Source organism: Lutra lutra, chromosome 2, assembly GCF_902655055.1.
Source record: "Lutra lutra chromosome 2, mLutLut1.2, whole genome shotgun sequence".
In the NCBI taxonomy this organism is placed as follows: domain Eukaryota; kingdom Metazoa; phylum Chordata; class Mammalia; order Carnivora; family Mustelidae; genus Lutra; species Lutra lutra.
The window spans coordinates 154,675,144-154,696,787 of record NC_062279.1 but is presented as its reverse complement, the minus strand read 5'-3'; the positions used below and the strand labels follow the sequence as shown (position 1 = coordinate 154,696,787).

The following is a 21,644-nucleotide window of genomic DNA, read 5'->3' as shown; positions in this document are numbered from 1 at the left end:
TGCTGGAGGCTGGGCAGCGGCCTGGCTTCCCCTGAGAAAGCAGACGTTCCCGATCTGCTGAGGGGGGCGTTACGAGGTCTGGTGATGGAAGCGCGCCTCCGTCATTTTAAACTTTAGGACCGCGGCTGGTGGAGGGTCTGCAAGAGGGAGGCATTCTGGGAAGAGCTGTAAAAAGAGGCATGATTTAATTTAGACCCAGCTTATTCTAGATGCACCAGCTCCCGAGGCCTAGTTTACAGGGGTGCCTAACGACAATGTATTCAACAAAGGAGAACACGGGATGGTGTTTAGGGTAGTGGTAAAGAAAAAGAAATTTGGAATGCCTTCCAGCAGGAACTAGGTCTTTAAACTTTAAAAAAAAAAATGGAATTATATCAGACAAAAACATCTCAATACTCACAGCCAGCTAAAGAAATAGATTATAAAGCCGCCTGCATACCTTTTTCCAATTGAATTACCTTCTCTCTCCATCATTAACGGCTTTTCTGAAGTCAGCTGTTTTATGTATTAATGACATATGAATAAGTCTCTGAAAAATATACTGTATTGTTTTCATGTTCCAGCATTATATAAATCGTCATTTGCAAACGAAATAGTCCTTTGCAACTTGCTTTTTTCAATTAGTATTGTTGTTGAGGTTTATTCATATGGATACTTTCATAGTAATAACTTACACCTTATTTGCCAGACACTATTCTAAGCACTTTACTTCATTCAGTCCTTACGAACAACCCCGATAACGTAACTTCTAGCTCCTTTTAAGATGAAGAAACAGAGGCACAGACGGGTTGCTGTAGTATTCTGTTCTATGGACATTTGATAATTTATTCACCCATTTTCTTGCTTCATATTATACATACAACACTGTAAGTATTCAAATGCTAAAGTAATTAATATGGTTGCATTTAGGCTGCCTATAATTTCAAATTATCAAGAGGTCTAATTCAGAAAAAGCAAAGAAGTATGAGTATTTTAGGTTAATCAGCTGGAGCAAAAGCATAGAGGCTGAAAAATTCATGGGATATACTGCTAACATAAGTAGCTAAATGTAGAATGCCTGGAAAGCTATGGAAAAAGAAAGCTAGAAATGGCATTAATTTATTAGCCAAGTATATCCAAGATATTATTTCAACATGTAATCAACAAATTACTAATGGAATGATTTACATTCTCTTTTCTCTACTTAGTCTTTGAAATTCAGTGTTATTTTACACTAGCCACATTTTGGGTGCTCCATAGACATATGGGGCCAGTGACTACATTATCTGATAGTGTGAAACTGTTATTATTTTGAGAACCATTGTGTATGCCATTTGTTTTTCATGTAAAATTGGCAAACTAGAAATTAGAACAAACTGACAGAGACATTTTTCTTATTTTGTGGCCTTTAATTGCTTGGCTTTTTTTATTCTTTGGGTCCTTACTACCTGTTCCTCTGACTCTGAAGTTTCTAACAATATTATTTCCTTTACTGTATTTTATTGGGTGATCTCTCCACTAATGAGAGATGACTTTGTATCATTTTGTCAGATACTGAAGGATGAGGCATCTGGCCACCAGAGGGCAGCCTAACTATATTGATTAACTTTTTTTAGGCTTTAGTAACAAGGTTTTGTTTAGTATTTTTTGGCCATTATAATCTGAAAAATAAAAAAGAAAGGTGGATCATAAAATGAAAAGGCAACCTTTGCAAAGTATATTTCCCATAAGGAGTTAATATCCAAAATATATAAGAAACTCCTACAATTTAATAAGTAAAAAGCAAAAAGCTAATTAAAAAATGAGCAAAAAACCTGAATAGATGTTTTTCCACAGAAGACATACAGCCAACAAGTATATGAAGTGGTGCTCAACATCACTAATTACCAGAGAAATGCAAATCAAAACCTCAGTGAGATATCACCTCACACCTGTTGGGATGACTATTAGCAAAAAATCGAAAGATAACAAGTGTTAGTGAGGATGTGGAGAAAAGAGAACCCTTATACATTTTGGTGGGAATGTAAATTGTCATAGCCATTATATAGAAAACAGTCTGGAGTTTCTTCAAAAAATTAAAAAGAGAAATACCAATGTGATCCAGCAGTCCTATCTAGGAATATAGCCAAAGGAAATGAAATCACTTTCTCAAAAGATGTATCTGCACTCCCATGTTCATTGCAGCATTAGTCACCATAGCCAAGATACGGAAACAACATAAGTGCCCATGAATGGATGAATGGATAAAGGTGTGATTTATATGTAATGGAATACTCTTTAGTCTTAAAAAGGAAGGAAATCCTGCTATTTGCTACAATATGGAGGCTACAGCCTGGAGGATATTCTGCTAAGTGACATAAGCCAGACCCAGAAAGGCAAATACTGTATAATCCTACTAACATGCAGAATCGAAAAAAGTCAAACTCATTGTAACAAAGAGTAGAATGGAAGTTATCAGTGGCTTGGGGGATGGAGGAAATTGGGAGATATTAGACAAAGTACAAACTCTGAGTTATAAATTCTGGAAACCTAATGTACAGCCTAGTGACTATAGTTAGTAATAATGTACGTATACCTGAAATTTGCTGAGACTAGATCTCAAGTGTTCTCACCACACACAAGAAAATGGTAACTGGGGTGTTGAATGTATTAGTAACTTGTTTGCGGTAATCATTTCATGGTGTATACATAAAACATCACATTACACATGTTAAATATATGTAATGTACCTCAATAAAGCTGAAAAAAAAGATGCTAATTAAACATCCTAGTCTCACTTCCTTAAAGCTTACCTTGTTTCTTCAGTTTTGCTTTCAGTTTTGTGGGAAAAAACAAGTGATACCAACTATGGGAATAAATTTCTTCCTGTTCTCGGTAAACTTAGTTTAGTTGGAGAAATAACAAAAGTGAAGATTTTGTAAGGTAAGGCTATGTAGTTCTGAAATTATGGTAGTCATTCTTTAAAGGTAAATTATAGGTAGGAGTAAATGGAATAGATGTGGTTAATTCAGTTTTGATGTGGGAAAATGATACACATGGAATGTAAAGGAGTTCAGTGATGGGTTCACTCTAGAATTACATAGGCCTCCAAAGAGTCTTTGTCAAAGTACAGTGGGCATTTTAAAGAGTGCTTTGAGTAACACAGTAACAAGAATAGCTCAATTAAAAAAAAAAGGGGGGGGGGGGCGCCTGGGTGGCTCAGTGGGTTAAGCCGCTGCCTTCGGCTCAGGTCATGATCTCAGGGTCCTGGGATTGAGTCCCGCATCGGGCTCTCTGCTCAGCGGGGAGTCTGCTTCCCTCTCTCTCTCTCTGCCTGCCTCTCTGCCTACTTGTGATCTCTCTCTGTCAAATAAATAAATAAAATCTTAAAAAAAAAAAAAAAGAATAGCTCAATAATAATCTTGCAGGTGGAATCTAGTAAAATGTAGCAATATTGATTCTGCTTTAAAATTTTTCTCATTTGTCTTTGTGCAACATACTACCTAATCACCTGAATATAATTTGGGAATTTTTGTCTTCATAGAATAAAAATAGAACATGCTTGTATTGTTACTTACAGCAGACCTTTGTCATCTCTCATTTTCTTTCAAAAGACTTACTAAACTATAATAGATGCCAGACAATTTGGGGAACAGAGTTAAGTAAAGAGAATGTGTAGAAACCAGAGAAATGTTCTTTAGGGGAATATTGACCTGAAGCCATTCCATATGTTATTAGCACAACTTAGTATGTATTTGAAACTAGAGATTTTACTAACTCATTTTGAAAATCAGTCCTACGGAATGGCACAAATGGGATATTGATATTTTGGTTTTTGCTTTTTACATTTAGAGTTCTGCCTTTAGTACCTCTTTGTTGCTATGTATACTTCTATAGTGTGCTTTTACCACATTTTGCTTATCTGTTCCTCCAGTGATGGAAACCTAGGATGCTTCTTACCACCAAAGATGAAGCTTCAGAGTACATGTTGGTCTTAATGGATAATTTCTTTACTGTATACACACACACACACACACACACACACACACACACACACACACGAGTAGAATTGCTGAATCATGAGATTCAGAGTTTGGCTAAATGGTGCAGCCAGATTTCTCTTCAGAAAAATTACCCCAGGCTATAATATTACCAGCAGTACTGGTTCCTGCAGGTGTTGTTCCTTTGTCTCCTCACTAACACTTAGCATTGTCTCCAGCTTTCTAATTTTTACCAAGTAGAATAGCGTGATAACTCTTAACTCATCATATGGCTAATGGCCAGTTGATTTTTCTCTTCTGTAAATTGAATATTTTTGTCCTTTGCCCTTTCTTTGTTGAGGTTGCTATCTTTTTATTATGAATTTGTAGTTAAGTTAGTTCTTGATATCTTCAATCCAGAAATAATTAATTTTGAAGTAATTGAAAACACCATTTTTTGGTCTTGTGCTTTATGTTTTTTTCATTTTAAAGTCTCCCTGCAGGATGTCTGGGTGGCTCAGTCAGTTGGGCATCCAGCTCTTGATTTCGGCTCAGGTCATGATCTCAAGGTGATGGGATCAGGCCACACATGGGGCTCTGTGTTCAGCATGGAGTCTGCTTGTCCCTCGCCCTCTGCTTCTCCCCCCACACACATTTCACACTCTCTTTCTCTCTCTCTCCCTAGCTCTAAAATAAATAGAATCTTAAAATAATAATAAGAATAAGTCTTCCTGGCCCCAAGTTATAATGATATTCTATATTCTTATATTATATTCTTTTAATGTCATAGTTTGCCATTCTCACTTAGGTCTTTCATCCAACATGAGTCCTCCTTTGTATGTAAAATTATATAGGTATATATACAGTTTGGTTTTTCTTTACGTAATAAGCCAGCTTTACCAATTTTTAAAAGGTTTTATTTATTTATTTGACAGAGGGAGAGAGATCACAAGTAGGCAGGGAGGCAGGCAGAGAGAGAGGAGGAAGCAGGCTCCCCACTGAGCAGAGAGCCCGATGCGGGGCTCGATTCCAGGACCCTTGGATCATGACCTGAGCCAAAGGCAGAGGCTTAACTCACTGAGCCACCCAGATGCCCCAGCTTTAACAATATTATGTACTAAATACTTTCATTCCCCCTTGATTTATGTGCTAACTTTATTTTGTACTACATTCCAAAACTTTATATGACTGAATTTCTGAGTTTTGTTCTGTTTGATTGGACTATTTGTTCCAATACACTGACTACCCTATTTTAATGTCTGTGATTTTTGTAATATGTGTTAATGTCTTGTAGGCCAAGAATCTCTTGAATAATCATTTGTTCCAATATTTTTAAATCACCTTCTATGTTTTTTATTAGAATTTTACATTTTTCATAGAGGTCTTATATATTATTAAGTAGTTTCTAGGTCCATGAGAAGTTTGGGGCTGGGTTTTTTTCTCACTGTGAATATGTAATACATATTTTAGTTAGTATTGCTTGTGTAGAAGTTAAAAGTTCCTCTGTTCAAATCCACATCATGTCACTTAGTAGAGGTATGGCCTTGAGCAGGCAACTTAAACCTCATGTTTAAAATGAGGGAATAAAAGCACCTAATAGGGTTGTTAGCAGAATTTTAAAGGAGTTACCATTTGCAGTTCCAAGAACAGTAAATGGTATATACTATATAACAAGTAATGAATATCCATAGGTTAATCTCAAATCCAGAAACGTTGTTGAGCCTTTTTATTAACTCTAATTGTTGATATGTTAGGTTTTTTTAATTTAGTTTAGTTAGTGAAATGATGACCATCATACAAATGATAACCATATCATTTGTAAATTGTTGCATCTCTTTTCTTCCAGTTCTTAGACCTGTCATCTATTTTTTTTATATTATTCTTATTTTTATAGCATTGATTGGGACTTTTGGTACTGTATCAGGCAATATCAGTTATCATGGTTATCCTTATCTCATTGTATTTTTAGAGGGAATATATCTAAATTTTCTCCTGTAGGTTATATTTGCTAAAAGTTTTTGGTGATAACATTTACCAAATCGAGAGGGTAACTTTTCTTCCTAGTTTGGTAAGAATTTTTTGTTTTGTTTTGTTTTTTTGTTTGTTTGTTTTTAAAGATTTTATTTATTTGACAGAGAGAGAGAGAGAGATCACAGGTAGGCAGAGAGGGAGAGGGCTGAGCAGAGAGCACAATGTGGGGCTCCATCCCAGGACCCTGAGGCCATGACCTGAGCCAAAGGCAGAGGTTTAACCCACCGAGCCACCCAGACACCCTTTTTGTTTTGCTTTTGAAGGAACTAAGAAAGGTTAAATATATACACTTGATGAAAATAATTTTTTTTGCTTTATTTTCTTATAATGGTGAAATAAATTTATAAATTTTTTTGAAGTTGAGATATTCTTCCTTTTCCTGGGATAAGCTCTATGGAATGGCGTATTCTTTTTTTTTTTTCCTTTAATCTACTATTAGATTTTGTTAGGTATTATTTGGAATTTTTGCAGGTGAAATGAGCCTGTACTTTTTTCATTTGGTTCATCTTTAGGTTTAGAATTAATATTTTGTTATCTTCATAAAAGGATTTGTCAGTTTTTATGCTTTTTTCCTTTTTTCTGAAACAAATAAGTTAATTTCCTTGGAAGTTTAGTGGAACTCATTTATAAAACCGTATAGGCCTTCTTAAACACTTACTGGTTTGGTCTTTTCAAGTTATCTACTTCTTCCTATATGAGTTTTAGAATTCTCTTCCAGAATTAAGCCATTTCATCTTGATTTTCCCATTTAGTATATATTTGTCTTTTTTTTTTTTTAAGATTTATTTATTTGTCAGAGAGAGAATATAAGCAGCAGGGAACAGCAGGCAGAGGGAGAAGTAGGCTCCCCACTGAGCAAGGAGCCCAGTGCAGGGCTTGATCCCAGAATCCTGGTATCATGACCTAAGTCAAAGGCAGACGACGCTTAACCAACTTAGCCACCCAGGCATCCCGTGTTTTTAAATTTTTAATCTATTTTTTGTCTTTTTGCGTTTTTAAGTTTCTCGATAAGTTTCACTAGTTTCACTTTTCTTACTCATATTTTCAAAAAACCATCTTTTAGTTTGATCAGTCTTATGTATTATTCCTGTATGCTATTTCATTTCTGCCTTTATTTCCTTCCTGCTTATTTTGCTCTTGATCTTTTCCATTATTTTGAATTGAATGGTTAACTTGTAGATATTTAAACCTCCTCATTTCCTCATCATAGTATTCAAAGCTATAATTTCTTTTAGGTACATGTTTCCCCGTGTCCCACAAATTTTACCTTGTGTGGTTTATATTAATTCGGTTTTAGTACTTGATATCCTTTATAATTTCCATTTTAACCCATGAGTTACTTAACTTCCCAACATAGAATTACTTTTAATTAACCTTTAATATTACTTTTACTCATTTTGGTGAGAGAATTTAGTTTGAATGAAATAGAGCCTTCAGAATCTAGTTTTACTTTATAACCTAATACATTATCTGTTTTCATGTGTGTGTATGTGCACTCTCAAAAATCTGTTCTGTTTGGTATAGAGTTCTGACTACTGACATAACATCTAAAGTGTATTAATATTTTGACTGCTGTCAGGCTTCTTCTGTCTCCTGCTTATATAGTTCTGTCCATTGTTACTTGAGAAATTTTGAGGATGTGCTTTCAGGATCGTAAATGTTTATGATGAGTACTATATAATTTTATTCTGTTCCTTTTACTGGTGTTATTGTCCTTTGTCCCTTAGATCTTTTGACTTGAAATCTTTTTTTTGGGGTATTAAGATTGCTTCTCAGTTTTATTTTGGTCCACAGTTGCCTGATAACATCTTTTTTCATTCTTTTACTTTTTACCTTTCTGTGTCTTTTTGCTTTGAAGTATCTTCTGTTGATTACATATTATTGAATCTTGTTTTGTTTCTTTTAATCCAATCGGAGTGTCTATCTTTTAACCATGAGCTTAACCTGTTTATATTCATTGTAATTGTAATTTCTGCTATATTAAGAATTATTTTTTAAAAAAGGAATTATACCTGGTGAGGAAAAAAAAGAGATTTATATCTCTCTCTCATATCTATAGAATATGGTTATATGACCACAACCTTTGGGTCCCAGCAAGAGTCCTAAGTAGCTCTATAGCCAGGACAGGTCCTCTAAAACTAATTCCAACAAACTCATCTAAAGGGTAAAAAGTACCTTTTACAGCTCTCTGTCTGGAGTTTGGGGCATAAAGGAACTGCTTTTGTAGAAATAATTTTTGGGGCTAGAACAGTATACTAAAAAATAAACTGACCCAGATATGTACCAATAAACGATTAGGATGACCGCAGGCTCTCCTTCCCAGGTGTCATTCCCAGTAGAAAAATCTGCCTAAGAGTAAGACAGAGAGATGGAAAAGCCCAGTAAGTGTTCAGCACCCGTGTTCTTAAATACTCCATATAAAGTTAGATGGACAGTAATGTTACCCATTGCTTTCAGGCTTTAATATCATTTCTCTAGTCTTTTCATTCACAGGTTAAAGCTACCTTTCCAGATAGTTCAACAACTAAGTCACCAGTTTCCAAGGGCATTTGCACCACCTTTGAACATCGGATCCGTGTAAACCAGATGTCCCTGACAACTCATCCACCGTCTCCCTGCACAAAATTTGCACCACCAGCGGACAACAAAGGCAACCATTGTTTCTTTTTGTTACCAAGTAGATATAATATCCCTACCAACAAAACAGAATACACAGTATTGTAAAAGTGTCTCCACAGTATCACGACCAATTGAGAACAGGCTAAGAAAATCAGCTTGCCTAGATGAGGACCCCTTCTCTTCTTGGGTAGCCAGGATTTGAAGGAGAGACTCTGACCTGTACCACACTGCTGGTAAGTGACTTAACACTTTTACACACTGAACTGGTCCTGAGAACTGAGATGTCTTCTTTGTAAGTGAAGAATATACAACATAATCTTGAAGAACTGCACAGTGTGATAATGAGCCAAAGGCATACTGTGTGTGTGTAATGGACTGACAAGATAAATCTTGCTGAAGGATTTTTCCACCTTTTGTTTCTATTTGCTAGTTTTAGTCAATATTTTGCTGGCTTAGATTGTTACCTTTTTCTAGTTTCTTCTGTTCTAATCTAATGGGTCCCAGAAATCCCTCTCCTGACCCCTTATCAGAATCAGAAAGTGAGGGAGAAGAAAACACTAACTACCTAAATGAGAGTTCTGGGCAAGAGTGGGATTCCTCTGAAGAAGAAGACCCTGTGGTGCCCAACCTCACACCTCTCGAGAGTCTTGCCTGGCAGGTTAAGTGCCTTTTAAAATACTCTATAACTTGGAAACCTTTAAATCCTAATTCCTGGTTATATCACGCTAAACTCTTGGATCCAAGCACACCGGTCCATATACTTCGAGAAATAGGTCTAAGACTCTCCCATTGCTCCCATTGTGTACCCAAACTGGAACCCATTCCTGAATGGCCTCCTCTGGCTTCTTGTGGAGTCCCACCTTTTCAAAAGCCCCTTACAAATGCCAGTCGGCTTTCTAGAGACCATGCCACTCTTAATGGAGCACTGCAGTTTGCCACCAAACAGCTAAGTCGAACATTGAGTAGGGCCACTCCCATACCTGAATACCTAAAACAGATCCCTAATTCATGTGTTTCTGGTTGTTGCTGTGGCTGGTTAACTAAAACAGTTAAGGAAACAACCCGCACTGAGCCCATCAACACTACATACTCGTACACTGACTTCCAGAAGGCAGTTAACAAACTCTTAACCACATCACTCTAAAGACCCACCATTTGTTCTGATCTCTCTCGTATTGCTGATTGAGGAAGGAAGTACAAAGTCACACATACCACAGTTGAGAAACAAATGCCTTTTCAACCAAACCATGCCCTATCCTAACAAGCCCGTAAGTACTACCAAGTATAATGGTCCCATAACTCAGCTATAGAAAATGCATGGTGAGCATGCCCTTTGACAGACCCTGTGGATAAAAAGAGAACTTCAGTAGAAAATTAGACCAAAGGGACCATATTACAAGAGTTAGGTAGACTCTTGTCCCACTCAGTTCCCCCACCAATTTGTTCTGCCTCTCTGAATGGACTCTTGACCTGATGTCTCATTGTGAACAGAAAGGAATAAGTAGTAGCTCCCTATCCCTTTTGTTACCTAACCTTCAGACTAGCCAGTGGGGAAAGAAGGAACTTAGCTACTCCCAATAACACCTCTCTGAACATACTCTTTTCTACCATTAGTGTCTGTGAGACAGTTGTATGAATTTGAATTCCCTAGACAAAAGAAAATGGTGGGGCTATGGATTTATCTCCCAGCTTTTATACAGATAGGCTATATATGGCACCCTTTAGGGTTCCTGTTTTGGGGGGAGGGAGTGCAGTTTCAAACCTAGGCTGCATTTCTTCAGGCCTGTTATATAGTACCTGCAGTTAGAGTATAAACCTTTATACCATAGGTTCCCACCATGTTGTCTCTAGCTACATTGGCCTAAAGATTGCAACCAGGGGTTAAACAAACACCTGTTCTGCAGGGAATAGGTTTCCCGCATCTTGGCATTCAGACTTTAGTCAATAGCACATCACATTTTAAAAGACCAATGGGAAAAGGATTAAGGGCATTTATGCTTTCAATATTAACTGCTAGTGAATTAAAATATTTCATCTGTATAATGTTCTCAGCAGTACTTTATGCACTGTTTACATCCATAGAAATTTCAGGAAGTCTTCTAACTTTAAAGAACTTACCACTATAGTATATCTATCAGAAGTTGGAGCTTTTAGCTTCATTGTTTTTCTACATAGATCAGCTTCAGATTTTCTTCTAGCTCAATAAGGAAGAGAATGTACCCTTGTTAATGAATCTTGATGCATTTATTTAAATGAATCAAAACATAGAAATCATACATAAAAGAAGATGTATGGGACCAATAAATCTTTTCACACGTCTACCATAGAATAAAACCTGTGTGTGTAATCCTGGTTGACTGGGCATCTAAAAGGAATCAGAATATAGATTGTTAAAGATCCTATATCCTTTCATTTTACTTTTACTTTTTCCTGTTCTCCATAATTAAGTACTGTATATGATGTGGCATGAAAAAAAATGGAAGCATTAATGACATCACAAATTCTATACATGTATGGCAACTTTAGGAGAGAGGAGAATGTTTATAATCCAATGAATATTTCTACTGAGCCTTAGTTCTCATGTCTTAAGGAAAAAAGAGGGACTTGTAGTAGGTAGAAAAGATATTTGTTAATGGAAAGTTACTGAAAAACCATATCATACTGTTAGTGTAACTGAATGTATCAGAAACTGTTCCTATGTATAGATGTTCTGTGAAATTGGGTTTTTAAAGTGTTATAAGAACCTGTTCCCTTTTTTTTTTTTTAAGGGGGAGGAGGGAAGAGGTAGGGAGGTCTGAAAATTAAAATATATTGATGTTTATGTAACCATAATATGTTCCTTTTTCTGTGTATGTATATATAAAAGTGCCTTGCCATGAAGCGTTTTTGCTATTCACTCTGAAAGGAAGCCTTTCCCCAGCTCTGCAGCTGAATAAACCAACAGCTTTGTACATGCTGAACAGAGTATAATCATTTGTTCCCAACAAATGAGGTAGACCTTGCTTTTCTTAAAGCATATTCAATATTCACTAAGTGCTGAATAGAGTCAACTGATTGGATAGATAGGTAGATAAAGAAAGAAAGAGAGAAAGAAAGAAAAAGAATATAGTGTCTCTGATAGGAGGTGACTTGGCAGCTCTAGAAAATCAAACATACTTGTAAAAGAAAATATTCAGTCAAGACCTGGATTTGAACCCATTTGTTTGTATATGTTAAATAACTACAGGTTACACAAAATGAGAGTTACCTGAAAAAGCCTTAAGCCTTTACTTCTTTTTGTGTGCCATGGACCTGGGGTTAGGGGTGGGTTTACCACTTTCACCCTCCCCCCACAAGGGATTAGGAGAAATGACAAATTTACTATGTTTTCATAGAAATATTTATCAAAGGAAACAGGATTTCTAAAGCAACAGACATTAATATTATTTAAAGGTATTCTCACAGTGCAGATAGGCAGCCTCTGAAGCAGTCCAGATACTTAGAGCACAGAAGACCATAATCATGTCTTTTAAACCCATCAGCTTTCCTAAGAGAAGGAAAAAATTGGTACATATCTGATGAGGGACAGATTTAAGTTGCCTTTTGGGGATTATCCTGATGGGACTCCTATCATAAGTATCCATTTAAAAAAATTTCTCTATGATGAAAATATTCTGGTATTAAAGTAGATTAGTAAAGCTGTTAGGGAATTTAGAAATCAGTTGGGTTATTTCCTTACTGATTCATAAATTCTCTCTTCTGTCTCTGTTTTCTACTTTTGCCTTCAGTTTTAGAAAAATTAATGCCTTTTGGAGCAGGCCATTACGTTTACATGTCTCTTGTTAGAAATTTAGTCATTCATCTAATAACAGTATGGAGTGCCTACTATCCAGACCCTGGGAGTGCAAAATTAAATAAGGTACTCTACATAAGAAGTTTTAAAATATACTGAACTGGGGTGTCTGGTTGGCTGAGTCGGTTGTGCATCCGACCTCTGCTCAGGTCATGATCTCAGAGTCCTAGGATAGAGCCTGAGCCCCACATCTGACTCCTTGCTCAGTGGGGAATCTGCTTCTCCCTCTCCCTCTGCTCTTCCACTGCTTTGCTCTCTCTGTCTCTCTCTCAAATAAAATCTTTTTTAAAATAATATACATTGAGCCAATATAAACTACCCCAAAGCTTTTGGCCATTGATGCTGTTTTTGCTTCCTAGGTTCACATTAAATTAGCCTAATCCTTATACAGACCCTTAGATATTTGTAAATGTGTGGCCATCCAAGTGTAGTGGAAAGTTGCATGGAGGCCACACTCCAATAATGAAACCCCGAAAGGGGTAGTCAGCTTGGGAATAGATAAAGAGGTCTTTTATACACAGATTTAAGCTGTATTTGATAAGTTCACAAGGCAATGGCACATAAAAATCAGGGACAGGAGTGTTTTGCTCATATGGCTAGGGTGCATTGAAAAGCCCAGAAAGTTTGGATGCCTTGTCAGACTTCGTGATACAAGTCTATGCAAGCTCCTGGCATATGAGTCCACTAATGAGCAATATCCACTGGACTGAGGGAAATTGAGGGAGCTGTACTAGCTGACACCAACCACCAGGTATTTCTCCTGTGTCGAGTTGCAGTTATCAAAAAGAAAATCTCTGGCATGTCTTTGCAAGTTTTAAACAAAGTTTAGTTAACAGTTACATGTTTGAGTCTGATCATTGTGCACAATCTATAAATTCTTCCTTTCAATTGGTGGCAACAGTGGGATGATACAATAGTTTTGGACATGAGACCAAAAAAATGGGGAGGATAAAGGTAACACAATGACCTGACACTTGCTGGCTATGCAACTCCTCTTCGCTGTGGGAACTATGACTAACTCTTCCCAGATCTGGGAAAGGAATGCCTGATTTTAAAAATAATTTAATAGAGCAGGCAGAGAGTCCCAGAGTTGTTGCTTCCAAATAGCATGGAGTCAATTTAAAATGGTAGTGACAGTTTAGGGTTGGATCTTTAAACAAGTTGAAGTTTCGGCAATTAAAACTAAGTTCCTAGTATACACAGAAACCAAGTTGGTGTGGTATCAAGTTAGATTTCAGCAGAAACCAGATGAAACAGAATCAGTGTTGTAGTTTGTAAATTCAGGAGCTCGTTCTTACTTCAGGGAAAATACGTTTGGGTTAACTGCCAAAGTTATGCTTATTTAACACTAACATTCCATCCATAGTGTCAAGTGTGGGACCTGACACCCCAATACATCAACTGGTGTTTCTCAGTATTTTAATTAGGCAATAGTCTGGAAGGGATAGCTTCCTTTGGGAGGCACCCAAACATCTGGAACAGTCCAAGGGTATGGCCAGTTTTCATAAAAGAATACCCTAGATTGGCTTTATGATTGCACCCTGAACAACTAGAAGGACTTGATCCTACACCAGTGGCAGAGTTCCGGTGACACAAGGGGCCAACACCTAGAGAACTAAATTCTGTGTTAATTGAAAGCATTAAGGTTGGCCACAACCAATCCATTCCATAGGACTTTATCACACAATGGGTTATATGGTGTCGGCCCCTAGCTACCTGCCTGGTAGTAATGTAGACTCCCAGTGACTTGAATGCTTTGGTCCAGATCCCACTTTCCCTCTTTATATTCCACTTTTTGATGTTGGTCACTTTCCTACACATTGTTTTCTTTAATTATGTTGGGTTACTGAATCAGCAAATAAAAATACAGGATGCCCAAATAAATTTGAATTTCTGATAAACAAGAAAATATTATACCGGAAAAAATTACTTATCTGAAATTCACATTTAATCCATTTTTTTATCTGGCAACTCTATAAATGTGTTAATAGCATTTAGTGGGTTGTAGTCATGGAGTTCCGGGAGCGCAGTCTGATTCTGCCATTATATGTTGCCTACTTACCTCCAACTACTTGATGTGGGTTAGGGGAGAGGGAGACAAACACATAGTTGACCCAAGAATAGAGATGTGGGGTGGAAGGGAAACCCAATTGCTGGTATGAAAGTTTTATAGGAGACACATTTTATTTGGCTAAAATAATCGCATAACCAGTAAAACATTTACAGACACACATTTTTAAAATCCTGTCGCAATAATAGGTAGGTTAAGTTTGTTGTTGTCTGTGTTCTGTTTGGATTAACTGCTAAATTTTAAGCCATATTTTAAGCAGTTAATTTCTCACCTTGCTTAAAAAAAAAAAACTCGATAGGTAGCAAGTTGTGGCAACCTTCTGCATTGCAGGAAAGATCCACACATTTGGAACACTTATCTTTTCCTTCCAGATCCCACAAAGACTCAAGGATTTGAAGCAGGTTACTTATTCTGCTTTCTAGCCAAAGATGGGAGGCTTATTCTCTGGACAAATCAAACGGATTAGAACTGGGACTTGAGAAGAGTAGTGGTGTTAGTGAGGTGTTACTCTGAAAACAGGAGATGGAGAAAATGTCGGTATTCTGAATATGGGCCTTCAGTTCCCTTCTCCAACTGGCTAATTGGCAGTTAATTAGCTAGCTCCAAATCTGGCAGCTAGGTTTATACCCAGTCCTACCCACCCCAGCCAGAGGGGTGAACAATTATAAAAACAACTTGCCACTTGGTTATTTGTTACAATAAAACCCAGAGTCCACTCATACATAGCTTCCAGGCTCTTATAATCATGATAAACTGATAGCCAAGGATCAATAGACATTGGCTATTGAAATGAAACATGAAGATCAAAAGAACCAAAAACCTGGAAATAATGCAAAGAACATAAAACTCCCAGAAGAACCTATTATACCCTCAGAAATAGGAGAATATACTGCAGCCATGAAATATGAACAGGATGCTAGAAAAAATGAACAATCAGAAAATAAAAATATTGGAAAAATAGAGCTAGAATTAAACACTCAGTAGTTAGGTTGGAAGATAAGTTGATAAAAATTCAATAAGTAGAACTAAAAGACATGGAAAATAGGAAAGAACAAAAAGTAATTTCAGAAGATCAGAATGGGTTACACCATCTGATTAGTAAGATCTCCAAAATGAGAACAGAGAAAGGAGGTGAAAAGAGATAATGAAATTAAAGAATATTTCCCCAAAATGTAGGACATGAGTCACATAAAAGGATCCACTGAGTGCCCAGCACAATGAATTAAACACAGAAAAGCATACCATGATATTTCAGGATGCCAGGATTAAAAAAGATCCTAAAAGTTGCCAAAAGGGATGAAACAAGAGTTATTTTTGATATTTTTCACAGGGCACCTGGGTGACTCAGTTAAGCATCCAGCTTTGGATTTTAGGTCAGGTCATGATTGCAGGGTCCTGGGATCAAGCCCCACATGTGGGGAGTCTGCTTAAGAATTCTCTCTCTCCCTTCCCCTGCTCTCTCTTTTTCTCTTTCTCAGATAAATCTTTAAAAAGATATTTTTACAATGGTATTTAGATTTTTTTTTTTTTTTAAGATTTTATTTATCTGAGAGAGCACGAGCAGGGGCAGAGGCAGAGGGAGAAGCAGACTCCCTGCTGACCAGGGAGCCCCATGCAGGGCTCAATCCCCAACTCTGAGCCGAAGGCAGATGTTTAACTGACTGAGCCACCCAGGCACCCCTGATATTTAGACTTCTTGGTAACAACACTGGTTGAAGGAAGACTATGAAAGCAAGGCCTTCAAATATTAAAGGAAAAATTATTTCCAATCTAGAATTCTGTACCCCAACAATCCAATCAAGCAAGTATGGGGCTAAAATAAAGTTTAGACTTGCATGATTTCAAAATTTTACCTTTTTTTTTAAAATTTTATTTTTTATAAACATATATTTTTATCCCCAGGGGTACAGGTCTGTGAATCGCCAGGTTTACACACTTCACAGCACTCACCATAGCACATACCCTCCCCAATGTCCATAGCCCCATCCCCCCAACCCCCCTCCCCCCATCAACCCTCAGTTTGTTTTGTGAGATTGAGTCACTTATGGTTTGTCTCCCTTCCAATCCCATCTTTTTTCATCAAAATTTTATCTTACCATATACCCTTTCTTAGGAGGCTCCTGCAGAACATGCTTCACCAAAACAAAGGAGTAAATCTAAACAAGGCTTGGGATCTGGAAAAGACCTCACGAAGGAATGCAATGAAGGAAAGTGCTGGGATGGCTACCAGGTCAAGTAAGTAGGATGGGAGTTTCAGGAAGTAGGTCTCTAGGAAACTGGGAACAAAGTGAGTACATGGAAAATGCGGAAAGGAGCGAGACAGATGTTGGAACATTAGGGAAAATCAAAAGGATAAGTTCATGGGATACTAGACTAATGTTAAAAGGAGGCAGTTAGAAGTACACCAAACACACATTTTTGGATTTTGGATGATGGACACATTCTGGAGTGTCACTATGTTATGAATATAAATCTCAAATTTTATTTCAGTTTTATGTAATTAGTTATGATTTTAGTAGTCAGATTTTAGAAGCTTGACATTGAAAATATAGTAAAATTGTAGTCGTGTCAGCAATTAGATTGCTTCTTCAGGTATCCTACTCCACAACTGCATGAGACGCTCCAGTAAACATGCACTGCAGAAGGCTTTTTCAGGGGGGAAAAAAAAGTTATTATAACTTTTTTTGTAAAAAGAACTTTGTCCCTGGCTTGGGAAAAATCTGAAAATTCTCCTCTTTACAGAAATGATGCATAGCCTATAGTAGTACTGTCAGCATCATTTAAATTTTAGCCTCTGTTGATTCAAAAGCATAAGGAATTACCTACTTTAAAAACAACATTTTGAAATTTCATACTATTTATCATCTTCCATACTGTTTTTGCTATCAAGCTACAGTTAAATCTAGTGACAGCTCCATAATATATTCCCATATAATGCTTTAGGGATTTTTTCTGAGTTTTGATTGAAGATTTTCTCCATAATTTATGTCATTATTATATAATCAAATAAATTTTTACTTAATTGCAGATGATTACGTGTGGTGATGTGTGTTTTCTCTTTCATCAAATCTGTTGTGTAAACCGTTCCAGGTCAATTTGTCTATCTGCCTTTTTTTTTTTTTTTAAGTGATAATATTCCCACAGTGAAATATGAAAAGTACACTAATCTTAAGTGTACTTTATGATTTTTCACATGTACACACTTGTTTTTTGTTTATTTTTTTTTTAAGATTTTATTTATTTATTTGTCAGAGAGAGAGCACAAACGGGGAACACCAGGAAGAAGAAGAAGCAGACTCTGCTGAGCAAGGAGCCAGATGCAGGACTTGATCCCAGGATCCTGGGATCATGACCTGAGCCGAAGGCAGATGTTTAACCAACTGAGGCACCCCTATTTTCTTTAATTCATCTGTTAACTTCCGTGAATATTTTATAGTGTATGTAAAATATTAGTACAGTGTGATACTGATTCCTAGGTGAAGAAGTACATTGTTGGGAATACATGCTCAAAAAGTTCCTGCTGACAGATTGCTTGGTCAGTTTGGAGATGTCCTTTGTACACCGATTGCCATGGGAGCTCAGAGAGCATCTCCAACTGGAATAGTCAGGTCAGGACTGCCTCAAAAGTGTGACCTGAGCTGAAAATTGACAGCTGACAGGACTGAAATAGGAGAGAGGACAGGAAGGACATTATAAAGCAAGACCTAGAAGAAACTGACAAGGTTTGTTGGAGCCATTAAAGCAATTTTCAAAGTGGGGCCTGGTATCATCCACAACAGCGTCACTGAAGGGCTTGTTTAAATGCCTTACTCATACCTCCTAAATCAAAATTTCTGGTATGGGGTGTCTGAAATGCTCAATTTTACCAAGTTCGTGATAATTTCTAGGTTAACCAGAATTTAAAAAGTTCTAACTCCAGGGGTGCCCGACTGGCTCAGTTGATAGACTGTGTAACTCTTGATCTCAGGGTCCTGAGTTCAAGCCCCACAGTGGGCATAGAACTTACTTTAAAAAAAAAAAAAAAATTCTAAATCCATGTAAATACTCTGGACAATACTTGGGTTTATAGTGCGGAGGCAAAGTGATCAAGTGATCAAGGAAACTGAGAAATGGCTACACTGAAATATTCAACCATAGATAGGTCAGCCATATTACCGGTACTTAACTTGGTTAAAAACACATCCATTGAGGGGCGCCTGGGTGGTTCAGTGGGTTAAGCCGCTGCCTTCGGCTCAGGTCATGATCCCAGGTCCTGGGTTCGAGCCCCACATCGGGCTTTCTGCTCAGCAGGGAGCCTGCTTCCTCCTCTCTCTCTGCCCGCCTCTCTGCCTACTTGTGATTTCTCTCTGTCAAATAAATAAATAAAATCTTAAAAAACAAAACAAAACACATCCATTGAGTACTGAGCACTCTACTGCTGTGTAATCAAGAGAATTAAAAAGCACCAGTTCCATTCCTTTTTTGAATGTTGGAGAGTTCTATTGTTTAATTATCTCTGAACTCCAGAAAAAGACCAGAAAAGCAGCAGTATTGCTCCCCATTCACTTCCTACCTGTTTTCCCTAAGGCAAAATTAGATGTACTTTGCAAATTGGTTGTTGACTCTTTCAGGTATTGAAAAGACTACTACCGTGAACTGCTCAGTACCTCCTGTACTCTCTTCTTTTACCCCTGTGTTTCACACCTTTGTTACCAGGTATACAATTTTAAGGTAGGAGGATGAAAAAAAAATGACTACCGATGCTAGAGTTCCTAGACTCATTTCCCACAAGCTGTTTCCAGAACCATGTGGAGCTCATGGTATTCATATTAATATTAATATTGATGAGAAATAGAAGCAGAAAAATGTTCACTTTAGCCCAGAAGGTTGACCTACAGCCTGTATAATTCTGATAAGGATCAAATTGTTGCTGATTGCTACATTCTTTTTTTTTTTTTAAAGATTTTTTATTTATTTGTCAGAGAGCGAGCACAGGCAGACAGAATGGCAGGCAGAGGCAGAGGGAGAAGCAGGCTCCCCACCAAGCAAGGAGCCCGATGTGGGACTCGATCCCAGGACGCTGGGATCATGACCTGAGCAGAAGGCAGCTGCTTAACCAACTGAGCCACTCAGGCGCCCCTGATTGCTACATTCTTAAAGGATCTCATGACTGCCTGTATATCTCACAGACAGTTACTATTGAACTGAATGGGAAGCATCAGAGAAATCTTTTAAAAGTTGATTAACGAGTAGAAATTTAAAGAAGACATTTAAGATCTAATACTCCCTGACTGTTCCCTCCCACTTGAGCACTAGGCATATAACCACTAGCTTCATACAGCATAAGTGTAGCTCTTTTGCCCAGGGGTCCTGTCCCCGTGCTACTTACCTAAATAAACTCACTAAGTTGCACCAAACAATGTCTCAAGAATTCTTTATTGACCCTTGTGCTCCACATCCCTGCAATAATATAATCTGTCTATAATATTGCCACAAAACATTTTATTCCAAAGCATCATGTCCTGTGGTGTTGTGTTGAGATATAATCTCAGTGCAAGTGTTGTCTTTATTTTCCTCCTGTGGAGATAAGATGGAAGACCTGATCCCGGGCTACCTGTGGGAACTTCCAGTCGAATGGGAGGACTTTGGAAGAATTCACTCAGAGCCAAACAAAAGAGATAAAAGCTTACTGGACACACAGCAAGGGGGCAGTGGGCAGGACAGCAAAGGATAAGCATTCTGCCACAGGGCAGTGGTGAGGGGCTATCGTTATAGGGCAGAGTGAGGAAATACAGAATTTTCCCTTTTTTGGTAACTGTGCCTGGTTGTAACTGGTTAGTTAGGGACTATGGCTATTTCTAGGTGGGTCACAGAATGAGCCTGATTACAGACTGATTCAGCTTGGTGGTCGCTGTGGGCCCTTTTACCTTACTCAGGTGTCCATTGCTCAAGCTTCTTGCCTGAAAGCAGGCTCTACACTACCTTCGATGAAATCCTGGTACTAGTTAATGTGTGTGAGGATTACAATAAAGGCATGGTGCCAGTTTAAGATCTGTGTTCATTTCTTGCATTCTTCCCTCAAAAAGGAGGGAATCTTTGACAGAGAACTTTAGCTTTTAAAAATATGGTAAAGGTGTTACCCAGAAATTCAGAGCTTTGAGCATATATCTGAGGGACTTGCAAACTAGTCTAAAAGATGAGTAGTGTTAAAAAAAAAAAAAATTCAACCAAGTAATTTGAAGGTCTGACTGGCTTTATTAAGCAATTCATGAGTCGGGCAGCATCCTGCCAAGTAAGTAGACAGGAGCTCCAAGGAGTTGTAGTACAAAATGGAAGTTTTTATAGGAAGGAGGGTGAGACAAGGAAGTTATCAGCAAAACAAAGAAAGGATTCTTCCAGGCAAGGTCACTTTCCCTTTGGGAGGAATAGCAGGGGTGTCTTCATGCAGATTACCTCATCATCCTCTGTTACAGATTACCTTAATGATTTTTTTTTTAAAAGATTTTATTTATTTATTTATTTGACAGACAGAGATCACAAGCAGTCAGAGAGGCAGGCAGAGAGAGAGGAGGAAGCAGGCTCCCTGCTGAGCAGAGAGCCCGATGCAGGGCTCAATCCCAGGACCCTGAGATCATGACCTGAGTCGAAATCAAGAGTAAGATGTGGGGCACCTGGGTGGGTTAGTTGGTTAAGCATCTGCCTTTGGCTCAAGTCATGATCTTCCTGCTCAGCGGGGAGCCTACTTCTCCCTCTCCCTCTGCCTGCTGCTCCCCCTGCTTATGCACACACACACTTTCTCTCTCTCTTAAATAAATCAATAAAATCTTAAAAAAAAAAATAGGATGCTTAACAGAGTGAGCCACCCAGTCCCCACCTCCCAACCCTATTTTAAAAAGAGACTCTCTTAGCTAAGGTTGCTTGCTTTACCTTGGAAATCTCCTTTTACAAGCATAAGAAAGCTAAAATAAATCACTAACTGGGTGAAATGTTTGCAATATATACCATAGGCCCAGTGCTAAAGGTCCCTACAAGGAAAGATCTTATAATGTTAAAAATTATTAAAGACAATTTAGGTAATATAAAACTTAATGAAGTGGACAGACTCTTTGTTCAGAGACTATAAAGAGGGTAGAAGGCAAGAAGCTTTTATAAGGGTAAAGAATAAAGAACAAGG

The 21,644-nt window shown here is 37.7% G+C and overlaps 1 protein-coding gene across 1 annotated transcript; it reads left to right on the top strand.

The window, feature by feature from the left end:
* Positions 1-8,819: 8,819 nt before the first annotated feature.
* DCAF16 (DDB1 and CUL4 associated factor 16) lies at positions 8,820-11,420 on the top strand. The gene has a single exon (XM_047718989.1). The coding sequence runs from the start codon at positions 9,082-9,084 to the stop codon at positions 9,730-9,732; it is 651 nt and encodes a 216-aa protein (XP_047574945.1). The 5' UTR covers positions 8,820-9,081; the 3' UTR covers positions 9,733-11,420.
* Positions 11,421-21,644: the final 10,224 nt, after the last annotated feature.

Excerpts from the sequence above, each read along its gene's own strand:
- DCAF16 (XM_047718989.1), top strand. The coding sequence starts at position 9,082 with ATGGGTCCCAGAAATCCCTCTCCTGACCCCTTATCAGAATCAGAAAGT.